This window comes from Solea senegalensis, linkage group LG2 (genome assembly GCF_019176455.1).
Source record: "Solea senegalensis isolate Sse05_10M linkage group LG2, IFAPA_SoseM_1, whole genome shotgun sequence".
NCBI classification, from domain to species: Eukaryota; Metazoa; Chordata; class Actinopteri; order Pleuronectiformes; family Soleidae; genus Solea; species Solea senegalensis.
In genome coordinates this window covers 29,966,088-29,983,843 of record NC_058022.1, presented here as the reverse complement: position 1 = coordinate 29,983,843, position 17,756 = coordinate 29,966,088, and the positions used below count along the sequence as shown (strand labels likewise).

General features: G+C 40.1%; 2 protein-coding genes across 2 annotated transcripts; one reads left to right on the top strand and one right to left on the bottom strand.

Annotated features, from left to right (window-relative positions):
• Window positions 1-441: 441 nt before the first annotated feature.
• arhgap1 (Rho GTPase activating protein 1) lies at window positions 442-12,857 on the bottom strand. The gene is made up of 13 exons (XM_044019038.1): window positions 12,745-12,857; window positions 9,134-9,369; window positions 8,871-8,969; window positions 7,954-8,041; window positions 7,196-7,327; window positions 6,818-6,904; window positions 5,964-6,062; window positions 5,765-5,872; window positions 5,234-5,310; window positions 5,064-5,141; window positions 4,817-4,945; window positions 4,181-4,284; window positions 442-4,067 (listed from the first exon to the last, which is right to left on the bottom strand). The coding sequence occupies exons 2-13, from the start codon at window positions 9,255-9,257 to the stop codon at window positions 3,900-3,902; spliced, it is 1,293 nt and encodes a 430-aa protein (XP_043874973.1). The 5' UTR covers window positions 9,258-9,369; window positions 12,745-12,857; the 3' UTR covers window positions 442-3,899.
• Window positions 12,858-13,774: 917 nt separating this feature from the next.
• On the top strand, window positions 13,775-17,714 carry LOC122765399 (homeodomain-interacting protein kinase 2-like). The gene is made up of 8 exons (XM_044019637.1): window positions 13,775-14,052; window positions 14,497-14,688; window positions 14,795-14,976; window positions 15,187-15,310; window positions 15,408-15,527; window positions 15,645-15,731; window positions 15,819-16,006; window positions 16,247-17,714. The coding sequence occupies exons 1-8, from the start codon at window positions 13,852-13,854 to the stop codon at window positions 17,712-17,714; spliced, it is 2,562 nt and encodes an 853-aa protein (XP_043875572.1). The 5' UTR covers window positions 13,775-13,851.
• The last annotated feature ends 42 nt before the right edge of the window (window positions 17,715-17,756 follow it).

Genomic DNA, 17,756 nt, shown 5'->3' with positions numbered 1-17,756 from the left:
ATCAGTAAATTCAAATGTATTATTCTGTGACTTCGGCATTTGAAATAATTTACACAAATGTATACAAGAGACACAAAATTATTAAACAAGACTTGCAGAAGACGAGCAGCTCCTGCGTCCCTGTGAGCTAAAAACGGTGAAATTCTCCATGGGCTTTGGTGCAGCAATAACTGTTTCCTAATTCAGTTTCCACTTGGAAACTGTCCAAAGGCGAGGTAAAACAAAAGTCATAATTGTTAAGCAGGTGTAGATTTTATGAGGTGAGTGTTTTATTAGATAGCTAAATTCTTGTATTCCTTGTGTTCCCACTGGCAGCCATGCTTTCAGTGACAGCATTACACCTACTCTTCAAAAACCCTCAACTATCCCTTTAACATTATGGCTGATCAGTGTATGTTTCATTGTGTGTTTGTGTACTGCAATATTAAGCACAACCAACCATTCATTTACAACGTCTTTATCATTTGCACACACTGATGTTACAGTATATTTATTACCAATATGTATCGTACATATATAAGACTTAAGATCCACAACATATCAAAAGTAAAGGATGAAAACATTTCAAAAGTTAAGAAAATAAGATCACTACATATCATTAAATCAGCCTGGAAAACAAATCTTTTCTCACACTGAGAAATATTGTTCACTGTCACCATGACAACAGTTACAGTACAGAGGTCCATAGATTAGACGAGGCTATAATGGATCAGCAGACTTTTGGGATGGAGGGTGGGGGGTGTTGCACAAGAAACTGTACTTGGTTGCATTTACTGAGAAAAATTAAGGTAGAAGCAGAGAATGAGACGTTACACGTGTAGTGAATGAAAGGTCATTTTCAAACACGTCTAGTTGCAGAATGATGATAAATAATGTAAATACAGTTGAAAATAATATATATTATTGGCTTAAGTTCTGAACAAATGTTTTTGATTACAAAATGATGAAGAGGATTAGTGTGACTATTCAAAAATACAATAAAGATGAATGCATGGGTTTTGCTTTAATCCTCTTCAGAATTAAATAAGTTCTTGTTTTTAATGCTTTCTTTAAGTCTGTGATTGGCCATTACAGCTAATTTGTGTTCAACACGAAGCTCAGACTGTCTCCTCCTTCAGTCGCACACTGTTGTTCTTGTAACAAACACAAACACAGAAGCTCTGTTGAACGCACCTCTTCTTTTAATCTATGGCAGAATGGGCACACTGGCACTTTGATGGTTAATCACATGATCACTTGAGGGAAACAAATAAGGCACGAGCATGCACACGCATGCACACACACGCACACACACACGTTATATGACAGAGCCCTAGTTTTTATCTTATTTACTTTAAATACAACACAATTTGTTTATTCAAACTTGATGGGTCAAGATCAATTACACACACACGCGCGTATACACACACACACCCACACACATCTATTTACACTGATAGCATGTCAGTTACCATGGCATTGATATGACTGGAAATTACAACAGGTATAAATTTAAGATTTAGCTTTTCTTTCTTTCTTTTTTGTAAGCTTCAGTCAAACTATCTCGGAACCGTTGATGCTTTTCAGTCACATCACATTAGACGAATCATATCAACATCACAACACTATTGTTTACTCGTATTTTTCTCCGAAGACAAAATAAAAGTGTTTCAAAAACATTTGGCCTCATGGGAGTTTTTACATATACTGAATGACGAGAGGAAGAAAAAAGAAAACGGCTTTTTATGTCCCTGTGACTTAAAAGCCAGATTTATGTACAACATAAAACATACAAAGGTCAATGTTACACTGAGCTTTTAAAGTAGGATCTTAGTTGAAGTGAAGATGCTGAATGTAGTGCTTTGGATGAGCTGACTGTGGAGACAGATGGCAGATAATAAGATCTGAAAATTAAGGCTTTGGAAACTGAATGACCAGTCTGCAGCTCAGAGTACGACGAGTTTGGAAAACTGGGGATAAATACTAAGCAGTGACAGAAAATATGGTCTGGATATTACAACAGTCAGAATGGTTCTAATAAAGCCCCAAACATTCTGAAGCTTTTTTGCATTAATGAGCAACAAAGGAGATTCAAAAGTCTTTCTGCCACTGAGATAAATCAAGGTCATATGTTCTGTTTTTGTGCTACTGAATATTAGATTTAATTATCTGGAGTTGTACAAGCTGTTAATTCCGTAACATGAAAAAAAGGTATGCGAATGATATGAGTCAAGTTAGTTATTATGCGGTGACAGAAAAGTGAACGATTATTCATATTGAATACGGTAAAGGAGGAGATTTGTACATAAACTATCAGGATATAGTACAGTACATGTACATGCACAGCTGTTTGGGTTCTAACATCTGCTGGTAGAAGCCACACAGCTTCAGTTCCGCCACCTGACTTTATTACAGCATTTCAGATTGTCCACGACGATTAGTACCAAGTTCACCTGAGACTTTCATGGAGACACAAACGCAAATCGTCTTCAACTCTCTCACTCTCATTATTTTTGGGATCATAAACCTAGAAGGCTTAAATAACTGGACTGTTTCTTTATCTTTACATTAGGGATTAGCAGCACTCTGGTCTCTCTGCGTCTTTCTGTAAAAACTGGAGGCCATTTTCCATTTTTTTTTGGCGCTACACAAGAAACAGCACAACACATACATACTGTATATACAGACATCAACGTTACTACTAATCTCCTTATAGAAATAAAACGTAATGAGCCTGAGACACACACCAGGTACAAACACACATTTAGAACTGGTGGAAGAATCACAAATGCATCATGTAAAATGCGCATTCAATTTCAAAAATCAATTATCGTTTGCATTTGGGTGAATCTTCATGAGCCATTTCCACTGACATGAGACCGCAATAAGCTCCATTAAAAGAAATGTTCAAGAGGATCTAATGTTTTGGAACGACCGTAAATGTCTGCTTTAATTCTGTGAGACTTGGAAGAAGCGCAGTTTTAAAATCACAGAGGTGCCACATTCAGATTTGCTTTCCCTGTCAGTCAATAGCTTTTTTTCAACATCTACAAGCAGGAGGAAATCACTGAACAGAACAAAATCAGGGACTAAGTCTTCACAATGGGACTACTGCTACATTATTCAGCTCTGTTGACCTACCTCAAATACGAGCTACAGCTACTCATAGACTGTATACAAGAAATGGACGTAATAGTTTATGGCCGGACTACGGTTTTCGAGCCTTAAGATTTGCAGAGTGACTGGAGACATGGCAATTTTAATACTGGAAGTTCAGAGGCGTCACCCACAACCACGCTCCTCACTGGATGATACCAGTTGTCTAGTCATATGGCCTATTTTCCTCTAAATGGGAACATAATTCACAAAACTGACATCGTCTTTGATTGAAGAAGAGCTGAAACTAGTATTAGGGCATTAACTCCTCACAAATGTTTACTGATGTAATAACTTGCATGAGAATCAGAAGCCCATAGACTTTGTCCTCTGGTGGCTAACTGCTACTTCCATCCTACTATGCAGGCCTCACTTTTCCAACCAGAGGTCTACGTTGATTTCCTAGGTGGTCTATGATCTGCCTCCATTAGGTGGTGTTAAATACTGTGGCAGGTCATCTAATTATTAGGTTTTGATTTGTGATTTAACTTTTTCATCCACAGCTACTCGTTCTGGGACAAAATAAAAATATCATATATTAAGATGTAGCAAAATTAAGTGTGATATGTGTGATGAAGATTTGTAAGTATTATTTGTTTTATGGTATTATAGTCGAAGAAGAGCTGAAGTTGGCTTGTCTAAGTGCTGTTGGTGGAGAAAGTACCCTGATGAAGCTCCTGATTGGTCCGTTGCTGGGATGAACTGGAGACTGATTGCTGAATGTGAGGAAGAGGGCCACCAATGGTGTGTTGTTACTGATGGGTTTAGGTGAAGACGAGATGCTGCTGGTCCAGCAGGGTTCTGGTGAAGTTGTTGATTGGACCGATGGCGCTCAGTGACATAGCGTTGTCCCGCCCCCACAGCAGGTTAGGACCGAACACCACAGCCAGGTTACTGTTGGTCATCTTATTGACCTCACTGTTGGCTGACACCTGAACAAACACACACACATATATATATATATATATATATATATACACTGAACTATATATACTAGACCGACTGATAAACCGGCCTGACTGGCTTTGCGGTGTATGAGCTGTACCTGTGCAAGGAATGTGATGAGGTATCGCAGTGATGTGTAGTTCTCCTCTGGCAGTGACTCCACCAGCATCTTCATCGCCATCACCTGGTCGTCACTGGATACAGCTGAAAAATCGTGAAGATGTATGTGGCTGTCATTGTCTTTTGTAGATCTTAACTTGTTTTGTTCGTTCTTAGTTTTAATCCTCACATTTGAACACAAGTATCTGTAATTTCCACTCCTTACATTCACAAAACAGATATGTTCCGTTACTTATGATGCATGTAAGAGGAAGATTTAAACCTGAAGACGTGGCTTAAAAGATGTAGCAAAATAAAGACTTCTACTTTCACCATATACCTTCATTTCAGAATAGAAACTTCTGCTACTTCTGCACGCTGGTTTACTCTACCTTTTCATACAAATACACATTTTAAATGTGTAATTGCAGTTAAAATCATACATAATTTAACAAAAATGTGCAAAAAAATTCTCAGGTACTATGTGTTTATTAAGTTAATTTAGTGAAATAATGTTCAGAGTCCAAGTTCAAATGCTAAAAAGTTTCAAGCTTCAATTTGTTCACAAAAATGTGAAAGGTTTTCACTAAGGCAAAATGTGACCCTGAATGAATGAAAGAGACTCGATTCAACATACAATTGAAGTTGACGATGTCGTTGTAGAGCTGGTAGGTCAGCAGAGGCTCCGGCAGCTCCCTCAGGAATGTTTTCAAGATCACAGCAGCCAAGTGGACGTCTTCAATCTCTCTGAAATTCACGACTGCGCCTATAAACAAACAAACAAGGAAACAAACGCGGAATTAGGAAATGATGTCAATCCACAAGACGCCATCTTAGTCTACCATCACTAACAGACAAAAACACTTCAGACCTGCCCATCATACCTGAGTTATATTTAAGCTGGACCTCTTTCACCAAAGTAACGTTAGCAGACCTTCTGAAGATCCCCTCAATCTCCAAACCTGTCAACAACACAAAAACACACACACACACACACCGTGAGGGTAAATCCAAACATGTCACATAGTGAAAGTTCACTGGTGCTTTGTGTTACCTTGATCTGTGAGGAAACCTATGGTGTCTCTCATGACCACAGGAACAGCATCTCCATCTGGACTCCTCTCTCTGAGCCTGACAGACACACACACACGCATACACACAGACACACAAACACGCAGCAGTTAGCGCAACAAACTTAACTGGGTGATAATGTTATCATGTTAATGTTATCAAATTCCATACCCAGGCTTCCTACAGCTTGAGGCAAAGTTCAATTGAAGATTTGTCAGAGCTTTGTTAATCTCACTTAAGTCTCTTCTTAACATACATTGCCCAAAGGTGAATAGTCAGTTTTCTTCCCTTTAATTCCCATGTTTGATCAATTATTTTAAGAATAAATGTACATCAAAGGAAATTAGCATTGAAAGGTCACGTGAAAGATGGATTTAATAATACATTTAATACAAACTATAGTTATTTCTGGATGCATGAAGACTTCTTAAAGACCTTCACAGACCCTGACACCTTGTGCCCTGTTGTGAAAATCTGTCACAGTAGAACCTGACAGACAGTTTCAGTTACTCACAAAGCAAGAGGAACCCCAAACACCTGGTTGGGAAGCGGAGGGCTGCGAGGAGGAGACATGGGAGGCTGGGCGGCCGGTTTCAGAGACGCTCTCAGTTTGTTGTCATATCTGTCACAGAGAGTGCGGTAGATTATTAGTGGCTTTAGGTTTTTAGGAATATTAAATTTCAAAGAGCATTTTTTGGAACACTTGCGCTCACTCTTTTACACGAGCAGGAATGAGCAGCTGCTCACACTTCACCACATCCTCCAGTTCACTCAGGTAGCTCACATAGTTGATCTTCCTGCCAAACTTAAAACTACATACAGACAGAGAGAGAGCAAAGAAAACTGCATCAAATCATCAGCCATCTTGGAAATGTACTCCTTTCAACAAGCTACGATTGAATGATGCGTCAAACGTCAGGATTAGTCATAGAATTTGGAGTTTCATGCTTCATTTACCATGAAGAGAAGCACATTAATGCCTGCTTTGATGATCAAAGTAGGATCTATTATAATCCATCAAGTTTATCGCACTCCTTATTCTTCCTCTTTCGCAAATATTTAGCTCCAGGACAGAGGAGGACAGGAAATGAGGAGAGAGAAAGAATATGATGGACTGGGTAGTGTAGGAGTTTTCTACCTCCAGAAGATGGCAGTAATGCACCATAATGGATGCAAGTTGCCCTTAAACCAGAAGAGGAAGAAAGAAGAAGGAATATTACATTGCATATCATTTATTAGACGCTTTTATCCAAAGTGACTTACAATGGAATTGAGTACAATCAGCCATATTAAGCTATGTAAATCGTCTATGGTCATTTTAACGACCACACCTCACTGCCATGCACAGATCAAAGGCATGTAAAATGCTGTGTTCTCATTTGATTTGCAGAAAAAAGATAAATGCTAAATCTAAAAATATGTATAAAGACAAAGTTGTAATTAAAATATGTTTTCAAGGTCTGATTGGATGAAATCTACAAAAATCCACTACAATAAAACAGACCGGCATAATAATAATGAACAGAAAAGTACAGATGTTTACTTAGCATTCTCACTAAAAACCAACCTGATGATTGGTTTGAAGAGGATCAGCAGAGTCTTGATGAACATGGTGGGATGGACGATGTACAAAGCCTTGATGTTCTTCTTATACCTGAAAACACAAGCAGCAGATATTGCTTGTACTAAATACTAAACCACTCGTGTTGGTGCACTATCTGTAAAGCTCTTGGGATGTTTACAGTTAAGATATCACTCAGTGAGCAGCCTTGCTCTCGTGTTACATTTAAATAATGTGTGCACCATTTTCTTTCCATCAACAACAGTGAAAAACTGGTTCATAAAATATTCAGAAGGGGAATCAGCTAATGAACCAGCACTAGCATCTGGTTCCTATTGGTGGAAAAGCCCATAAGTGCAATGTCAGTGATGTACTTGAGCTTACTTTCTGTCAAACTCTCTGTATGCATCTCGAAGCCAGCTGAGAGACGGCTTGTTTTCACTGGTCAGCCCATGATGGAAATAGATCAGAGTGTAGTCACTTTCCACATACTGATCCAGTGTTCCTTTAAGATACCTGCAAAAAATAAAAATAAAATAAAAAATATGTATCGACACACACAGATTTCCATTTTCTGTTCCAGGTTCGCGAAAAGGTAATTCACATTTTCAAGAGCAGGATAAAAACAAACAGCATTTTTCTTCCTTTAGTGGTAGTGAGACTTTGAAAAAGCAGTTCCCTTTAATGACTTTCTCTAGACTGAGTCATGTGACTGTGCCCTGGTGAGTCAGCAGAGTCTATGAAAACACAATATCCCAGCTTTTCTTCCAGCTAACACACTTTTAATGCATATGACCTCCCTCATTCCACTCAATCTTGATTTCTGGTAATGAAACAACTATGACTGCATTTTTCACTTCTATGATTGTTTATTTTGTTAAAAAGTATGGTAAAACACCTTTCAACATGTTGTGACATTTTGTGGACCAAACAACAGCCCTATTCCCTCCTCCCCTTCACGCTGCTATTATACAATCTAATAAAGGTTAAAAAATGTTTGCTGATGTTTTTCCTGTTACATTGATATAATTATTTATTTTCACAACTCTTAACACAAAAGTGGAACACCAATGAAACCACAGCGGACATGTTTGACATTATTTTCTGCTCAGGCGGATCATTGAGGTTACATTAGTGCTTACATCAGCAGCTTGTGATGGTCAAGTTGGTGCTGCGGAGGCATCCTGCAGGCGTTGAACACTATCACCTTCCTGCCAAAGTTATCATCACCTACCGACACACACACACACACGGAGAGACATGGATTTAACATCAATTATATTAACTGTTTCAAATATATAACATGAATGCAAATTCTATAGATTAATCTCCAATTTAGTCAAGAGTGATAGTATAGCCTCTGTGTCTCCAGCTGGTTCTTGGAGACAGTGGTGTGTTCAGCAAGGTAATTAAGAAAACTTCATGGACATGACATAGATTTTAGTAGGTGAGGTGCTGGAGCCAATTGTTACCATTTATTTATTATTTTGTTTTCATATTTATCTTTGAGATAAGTGTTAAATAGCACCAGTAAAATACTGCAACGCTCACCCTCCTCCTACTAATTACTTCATCCTCTTTTATAATGAGGTGAGAGCTTTAGAGTTCTTTGTTTGCTTTTATTGTGTTGAATGGGTGAGGGGTGAAACAGATTGACTACCATGTCTGTGAATGTTCTCAGTCATCCAGGTCATAGTCATAAGTCATCATCAGTAGTTTGCCGGAGGCGACTGGACTTGCTTGAGTTGAGAGACTGACTACTACGTCACTAAATTACTGAAAAAGTTTTTGAGTTTATTTCAGTTTGAAATAAACCACAGAGAATATTTGTGTTTATGTAAATAATTCCAAAAACATTTGTTTCTGTGAGTGCTTTTTATTTAGCCATAGTCATAAACCTCAAAGGTTTGGAAGCTGTTAATTTTCAGATTATAAGCAGATAATCTGAAAGAACAAAAGAGTAGCCGCTACAGCTCAAACTTGTTTTTCCATGTCCTTGCCCACAGCTATTTTTTCAGCAAGAGCATTCTTGCCTGTTTAGAGGTTTGTGTTGACTGACCTGCCACTTCAATGATCTGATGCCTGGCGATGTCATAAAATGGATGGTCCCATGGCAGGTGAGGAGAGCTGCTGTCAAAGCGCTGGGAGATATCTGTGTCTGAGCACACACATACACACCAATGTACATAAAAACAGTTCAGTATAAAAGCCAGAATTTTCTCTATTTAGACTGATTTTAATCAATAACCCAGATATTGAGACACACAACAGGAACTTGAACAGGAACTGTATAGACATGTTACTTTTCCAAGCAGTTCTCACCAGACTTGCTGAGAGTTGACTCATCAGCAGGCCACTGCTGGTCTTCTATGGTGGAGAGCTTCAGCTGTCCCAGCTGTGCCGTGGCAGGGTCATCGCTCAAATCAACCAGCAGCTCTGACGACATCACAGACACTGCAGAACAGTGCTACAAGCACACACTCCTCAAGCAAAGGTGATGTCTCGGATACAGAGAGACACACAAATCTGTGGCTTTTCACACAGCAGCAGCAAACTTTCTGCAAGAGACAGAGAAAGACCTCAGGTCAATGGCTGCAGAACAGGAATTACTTCATTATCGATTAACAAGAACGATTATAGGAAAATATTTAATTATCCACCCATCTATGTATAATCCAAGCCAAATGCAGAAGCTTCTCACATGTATATTGTTTTTGTTGAAGTACAAAAACAAACTAACGTGTATATTTCGTTATATTATATTATATTATATTAACTTTCTTCACATCCTAAGTAAGAAATCCAATACGAAGATAGTTTCGGTATCAGTCCATACTGGTCAAAATCACTGGATCAGATATTGGAAAGAGATAGTAAAATGTAAACAAAAATCAGCAACAGCATTTTGACTGAGTTATGTTTTGGGCTAGGTGGTAAATGCATCAGCACAAATGTGTTAACAGCTTCATAGATTAATAACTGTAAAATGACTGTTGGAATGAGTATAATAAGTCCATGTTGTGATATTGGTATCAAACACTAAAAAGTGATATTGAGCCACCACTAGTCCCAAAGATTTTTCCATTCAGAGATGTGCGCTGCGGTATTTGGCATTTTATATATACGGAATTTCAAAGTCAAGGCTTTTAAATAGTACAATCAGAATAACTTGAAACACGATGTAATCACACAAAAATCAAACAATATACCATCACTGCTGCAGAGTGAGACCAATGATTTGGAGACGCCTCAAAGAATATTACTGATATTTTGAGTATTCATTTCCTGTGTACACCAATTTAATTTCTGACCACGAGTTACTGCGTGTCTGTTTAGGCAAGAGTCCGTGCAGCCCGCCCTCTGCTGCAGTTCATATTCCAATTCTGCCTCCAGCAACTCCAAATGACAGACCAATGTGCAACTCCGTGAGATTGAGTCAGTAGCATCATGTATCTGCTTCAAGTTAATAGCTGCTGCAGCATCTCGCTTCCTCCTCTCACATATTTACTCTGCCCATTTTCTCTTTTAGCCCAGCCCCCACTTATTTACCCCGTGTTCTCTCTTGCACACACACAGGGCCTCTGTTCTCTCTATTCTGTGATGTTATGCTGGCTGACAGCATGTTGCTTTAAATAAATATTGCTGCTAACCAAAAGGCACAATCAGCCTAATGCTGCTGACCAACAGCAAACACAAATGCAGATAGTGAAAAATGACAGTCAGCTTGTTGGTTAGCAACCACACTGTCAGAATGGACATCGAGTCGGATTTCTGGATGATTTGACAGTAACAGGTTCCTCTTTTTCTTGCTGTGTGTGTTCCGGAGCACAATAAAAGGTCAGCCAATGAAGGTTGCAGCAGAAAGCTGGCGAATGCTCTCAGACTGTGAGCTCATCTGTGGACACATACTGTATTCGCTCATCACTGGGTATTTGTTTTTGGTTTAATTCAGAATAGTCTTACAGTGAGATTAAGAGGGGCTAGAGAAGGTTTTCAGTCAGAAAAAGTCTGTCTAACATTGAGATAAAGCAGAAAACATATTATTGCTATATCGTCACCTTAAGCAGGTGTAGATTTAACGTGCAGTCTTTTGTTCAGTGGCTAAAATCTGTTTATTTGAGCTTCTGCATCTCTGCTCTCAAATCAGTCTCCTAACATACAGATTCAAACCCCGACATCAAAGTAATTTGTTACATGTTCAGTCAACAAGACATTCAGTAAGCTGTTGCGCCAGTCAGTCAGCATACTGCTGCGATCACTGAAACAAAGTGGACTCTCTTCCCCTATATCTTGTGTGTATGTAGCGTAATTGTGAAATCAAGCAGACAATGAAGAAGCCAGTTAACTTATCAGCCTAACAGTAAACAGTCTGTTTAGATCCTGGAGGATTTACAACAGTGGCGCTCAACAGAATCCGGTGCTAGACCCAGCCCCACCCAGCCAAAGTCACCTGTCTACAGGTGGATCATGTCACAATACATGCACAGACACAGCTACTGTGGGTCGAGCAGTGACAGCAGTGCTCAGCCCCTTTCATTTCTTCTCTCTATCACAGCTCAGCAGAGCAATAAAGGAAAGCAGCTTAGTCAAAAAGTGTCCTCAAGGGGGTTGGAAACGCGTTCCTAAACAAAACCCCTCAGTCACTTAGTTCTGGTTAGCGCAAAGATCAAAGTGAGCATGTGGAACACAGCAATGCTGCAGTAACTGATAATTTCCACATCTGAAACACTGCGGAGCACTACCTTCATGTCTTTGATTACTCCCCAGAGCATATTAAAATGGAGTTTGAAAATGTTGCTGGCTGTTTCAATCCGGATGGGTAGAAACAGTCGCCTTTGAAAACAATGACACAGTAAACCACATTTCCAACTGGCTCTTATCAGCCTCTACTCAACAATCAACTCCGAAAAAAAGTGCTGTCAACACTTGCTTTCAGTTTAAATATAATTGTATGGTCAATCTGATAAAAAAAAAAAACAAACATCTAAAACAAAGCAACAACAGCAGATGAGAGATCAATTTCTCATTTATACCAACACATACAGGGCCAGAGTATATGAATGACCAGGTGGAGTTTTCAGGTGCAGGATTAAGGACACAGATTACTGTCAATACAGAGATGAAATACTCCACTGGATGAAGATAGTTGAAAATGTATTTTGATCATAGAAAATGCCATTTTGTGACAAACTGATGCTTGGTGAAATGAGGTGAAATAAAACAGTACATTGTGGTTTTTAACCGTATAGGTAGAAAACAAACAGGATCTTGTCGATTTGCTTGTATGTACTGACACCTAAACAGCGTTGACTGCACTATGCACCCTTTAAACTGCTCATTGAGGAAACATGGGAGTGTTTTGGGTTTGAAGTGGATCATTCTGATTTAATCGGTTGAATGCAACATTAAGAGGACGAGAAAGTAGTGGCACGTTACATTGACAGGAATTTGAAGGGTTTGGCAGAAAGCTCTCACTGTCTGGAGCGACCAGTCGAGCTACCGATGAAAGCAACAACTGAACAGTTAGACATCTTAAATACGCAGAGTCTGTTGAGAAAACTTGACTTATTTAGCCATGATATCACGAAACATGCTAACTACTTTAGCTGAAGACGAAAACGAGCTAAAACACATTAGCACGCTGGTACGGCTCATTTACCAGCATATATGTATGCGGACATTTTCTTAGCAAGGCCTAGAGTGATGTGTGGACATTAACAGACACAAGTAAACAATGTACAGAAGTGACGCTACAGCTAAACCATGTTACCGCCGTGAAAATGATTCGTCCATGTTCACACAACAAACGAGCACCGTGAATCAGAACCGAGAGCGCACAGACACGAACGTTTCACGGCCGCCTGAGCTGCACACCGGGGTCGCAGTGCTGTGTTTCAGCAGCGATGCCACACCACAAACACATCGCTGCTTACCGTATTTGTGTCGCTGCTGTCCAAAATGGGCTTTTTGGCTCCAGTAGCTGATCGTAGTACTTCTTCAGTCAGCGCAACTGACAACAACGAACTGCGTCAACGCCTTTTCCGCATCATGATTTTCAAAATAAACGGCTGCGTTTCTGATGTTAGACTTTAGTCTAGCAAAATAAAATCACTCAAAATTTCTGACAGTTATGAATATTTCCCCATGAGACTTTACATGGTTAAATAAGGGTTATAGATATTTATTTATAGTTCATTTGTATATATAACCTTTATCTAATCAGGTAAAGTCTCATAGGCCTTTTTTTCCCTTGCAAAATGTCTGCCATGAAAGCTAGCTGCCGTTACATGGTCTGTTTTGACTTAATTGACTCAGAAAGTAAAGCAATTTACCATCTTGTGCACCTTTTTTAAAACGTTTGGAATCAGTGAGTGACTCTCACTCACATATTTAATTAATCTCATTATCAGCGACAGACAAACAGATGCTGCGTTCCACTAACATCGGCAGTCTGAGGTCAGCACTGAGTGACGCAACCTTCTGGTTGACTGTTTCTGGTAAAAAACATGGATGCACACATATCTCAGGCCATTGTTAGCCCTACAAGGTATTTTTGCACACAAACAGTGAAGCAACATGTCCATATACAGAAATGTAACTGTTCATGACTTCTTCTATGGGGTTTAATAGCAACTTGCATCCATGATGTTGTATTACTGCCATCTTCTGGAATTAGAAGATTCCTCCTAGTCTGTGATATTTTCTGTTTCTTATCATCTCCTGTCTTTTTCTTCCAATCATTTCAATCAGGCAAAGTTCAAATCAAAGTCAAAATCAATTTTGAAGTCTGTAATCACAGTTATAAAGTTCTCTTCACACTGATCACACTCCAACTCCTTCTCTCTATTCAAGAAGCTATCAAGGGTATGTGATGTCACAACATCAAAGGCTAATTTTGGATGTGATGTCAGATATATATTTGCAACTGCCATAAAATAACGTGCAGTGCATTAGGGAAGAAAACAAAGCCTTTTAAGGATTTTCAGGAGATTCAAGAATTAAGCAGATGTCTGTGACCACAGCTTAGCATTGCTTCAATCATGTACTCAACGCAACCTGTCCAAGGAAACCAGCTGTTCACAGGATGTTTGCTCACCTCTGCATCCTCCAAATACAGGGTGCAGAAATACCTTGGGCAGGGCACCTTTGGAACAGTTGTAAAATGCAAGAGGATGAACGACGGGGAGATCGTGGCCATTAAAATGATGAAGTCTGAACACTTTTGGAAGGCGAAAGAGGAGGTAGGAAAAGATTCAGTTTGAATTGTACTATTTTTTCTCATGGTGCAACTCTATTTGGACAAATAGATGGCTTGTCTAGGCATCACACAGTATGAAAAAGAAATGTAATGATTATCCTAACCAAAACAATGACAATTCTTTTAAGATATTGTGATAAGAGTAAAAATCAGCTCTACAAAGGTCTGTCGTTTTGATCATTATTTGATGTACTGGTTGAATATGACAAGCAAGGGATGATAGAAATTATTTCCTGTTACATACTATTGTGGTAATTGTTGGCAACAATTTTCCCTATTCACTATGGTCCTGCGCAATAAAATTCCCCATAATCATTATACTGTAAGTGCTTTTTGTCACAATGTTCATGTCATTCCATCCTTAGACTTGTCAAGGTTTGGTATCAGTGTAATGTAATATCAAATATGACCTTTCATGTATCTCCAGGCTGCTATCCTGAGGAAACTTAAATCACTGGACCCAGAAAAATCCAACCTTGTCCGTTGGTACCAGATGTTCAAAGACCGAGGACAACTTTGCCTAGAGTTTGAGCACCTAGACAAAAGTCTCTATGACTTGATGAGAGAAAGACGTTTCCAACCTCTTCCACTGAAGCATGTCAGACCTATTGTCAAGCAGGTACCTCTGCTCTTCACTCTGCACTAACAAACACAAAATATACTGCTGGTATGCTGGTATATTGATGGCATTACAATGCAAACAAGATATTTCAATAACTTTTCAGCTCGCCAATGCACTCAATTACTTGAGGGCAGCTAGAATAATTCATGCAGACCTCAAGTTGGAGAATGTGATGCTGGTCAATCAACAAGTGGAGCCCTACAGAGTCAAAGTGATTGACTTTGGCCTATCCAGCGATGTTCGGTTTACCACGGTGGGCTCATACATTCAGACTCGTCCTTTTCGGTAAGTAACTGCTACCAAACTGATGTTTTTGTGTTGAATTGGTGGCTGTATAAGTGGTTGTAACAATATAATTGTTTGAAACAGTTCTGCTTCTAATGTTTTCTGGCAGGCTGGACACAGAGGTGTAATGCTGCTCTCAACAGTTGTTTACCACTTTATCATTATTTGAAAGTTATGCCTGATGTGATTATGGTTGTTTTTAACTCTCAGTTCTCCAGAGGTCATTTTGGGACTCCCTCTCACAGAGGCCATAGACATGTGGTCCCTGGGCTGCATGGTGGTTTTCCTCTACCTCGGCACTATGCTCTACAGTGGTGACAGTGAATATGATGTGGTAGGCACTACTTTAAGTTGAGACTTAAGAATGGTATCATGTTATAAGAATAATCATAGGACTCCCAGTGTGACATTCTGTTGTGTTTGACTTTCAGATCAGGAACATAATAAAGACTCAGGGTCAGCTACCACACAGCATGCTCTGCCAAGGCAGAAAAACTCACTTGTATTTCATGAAAGACAAGAGGTCCACTACCTCCCTTTGGAAACTTAAGGTACTTTTCCAGAATCTCACCCTGTACCCACACAAAGTTAAAATGAAGAAGACATAGGTCTTTGTCACCTTTGTACCAGTTTTATGTACTTAGAAAATCATGTGCATGTCTGCACAGAACCCAGAACAAGTCAGAAGAGACAAGCGGAAAAAGCCAGTGGAGAAACAGAAGTGTGAGATGACCTCACTGGATGACCTCCTATATGTAAGTTAACATATAGCACAAGAGGAGCACTGAAATTGTTTTCTTATTCACTGCTGGAGATGATTCAACTGTTCTTTCATGCTCCAGACACATTCGATTAACAGTGACAACAACGCAGATCAAGATGCACAGTGGAAAGATGTGCAGATGTTTGTGAACATGGTGAAGGAAATGCTTCAGCTTGATACTGACACAAGGATAACTCCCTCTCAGCTGATGCAGCATCGGTTCACCAGGATGTTGCACATTATTAACCTGTATCCAAGGAGCAAGTAGTAAGTAGTAGTACAACTTGAGTGGACAAGTGTCCTAACTACTTCAGTCCAAACTCAAACTTGAAATCCTTATCCCTTTAAATTATTTTAAACATAGAATAAAGAAGCAAGCTGCAGTTCCTATAATGAATTGATAACTGAACGCCTAATTACTGCTGCCCTGTGCTTTGCCTATTTGTACCCACTGTTTTCTGACATTATTTGTTGTTAACTTGACTGACTGGATAAATTGTCTTGCAGTGTCAGGGACTGCTCCGATATGATGACATTCTGTCAAAAAAACAAAACTCAGGGCAGATCAACGCAGCAACCATCCACCAGGACTGCCAGCCCCCACAAGCATCACTGCATCAACCCAAGTCCAGGGTCCAGGAACCAAACCTCACAAAGGTCACACGGGTCATGGGTGAATAGTAAGGTTGTAGATGTCAAGAACACAAAGAACACTGACACTGTGGTGACGAACCACCCAAGCATGACTGCCACTGAAGTGAGGAGCCACCCGAACATGACTGTTACTGCAACGAGACCCCACCTGAACACGACCGAAACTGCAACAAGGAGCCACCTGAACATGACCGACAATGCAGTGTGGAGCCACCTGGACATGACCAACACTGCAGTGAAAAGTGACCACAACATGACCATTAGGAAGAAGATAGCAGAATATTATGATGTAAAACCTAAGCTTGCCAACAAGAAGTACTATAGTGACAATAGCAGTTCTCACACAAACTCTGCAAGTCCATCCATCCCAAGCTCCAGCAGGGGGGCTGAGACATATGTCCCGACATGGGACAAGAGAAAGGTAGCTCTTAGTGAAGACCGTGATCACAATTACGATGTGAGGTCAGACCTCAAGAGGCAGAGGGCTGAGAACTACTCAGCAGACAAATCCCCCTGCAATTGCAACCATGACTCTACCCACATTGTCCCTGATCCGTCTTATCACAGGTGCAGGCCAGAAGAACAACGTCCTTCAGACAGCCCGTGGAATGAGAGACATGTCTGTTCAGGGCAGAAAAGAAAAGCTGGTGCAACTGCAGGTTCATACAAGCCAGGCTGCAGCAACAGACCTGAATCTACCCACACTGACCAATTTCACTCAAATCAGCGAAGGCCAGATAAACACGTCCAACACAACTCTCCACATTCATCAGACAGCACCCTGGCCAAGAGACGAGTTCTTTCAGTTCAGAAAAGAAAAATACCTCCAGAGGAAGAAGTGCGGCCTACAAGAAGAACTTGCGATCACTGGTTAGATGAAACACAGACGATGCAAAGAGGTTCTGCAGCACAAGTTCCATCGACATCGGGCTGCAGTGACAGACATGAATCTACCCACACTGACCATTTTCACTTGAATCAGAGAAGAAGGTCAGATAAACATCCCAACTGTCCACATCCAACAAACAGCACTCTGATCAAGAGACCAGTTCGATCGGGACGGAAAAGAAAAGCCCCTCCTGAGGAAGAAGATGTGCTACCTTCAAAAAGAACTTGTGATCACTCATTAAACAATAGAAAGTTGACACAGAGTTCAGCAGGTCCACAAACATCAGAGTGCAGCAACAGTCATGAATGTGAAGATGTACAGATGTGCATGCTCATGTCTCGTACCCCCGATGTTCACCTTCTTCCACCAAACACTGAACCAGTAGAAGATAATACCTTCTCACCCAAACACCCAACTTGCCAAGGCAGATGACCACCCACCCAGAGAATGGTTCTTTCACAGTTCCTGCCTATA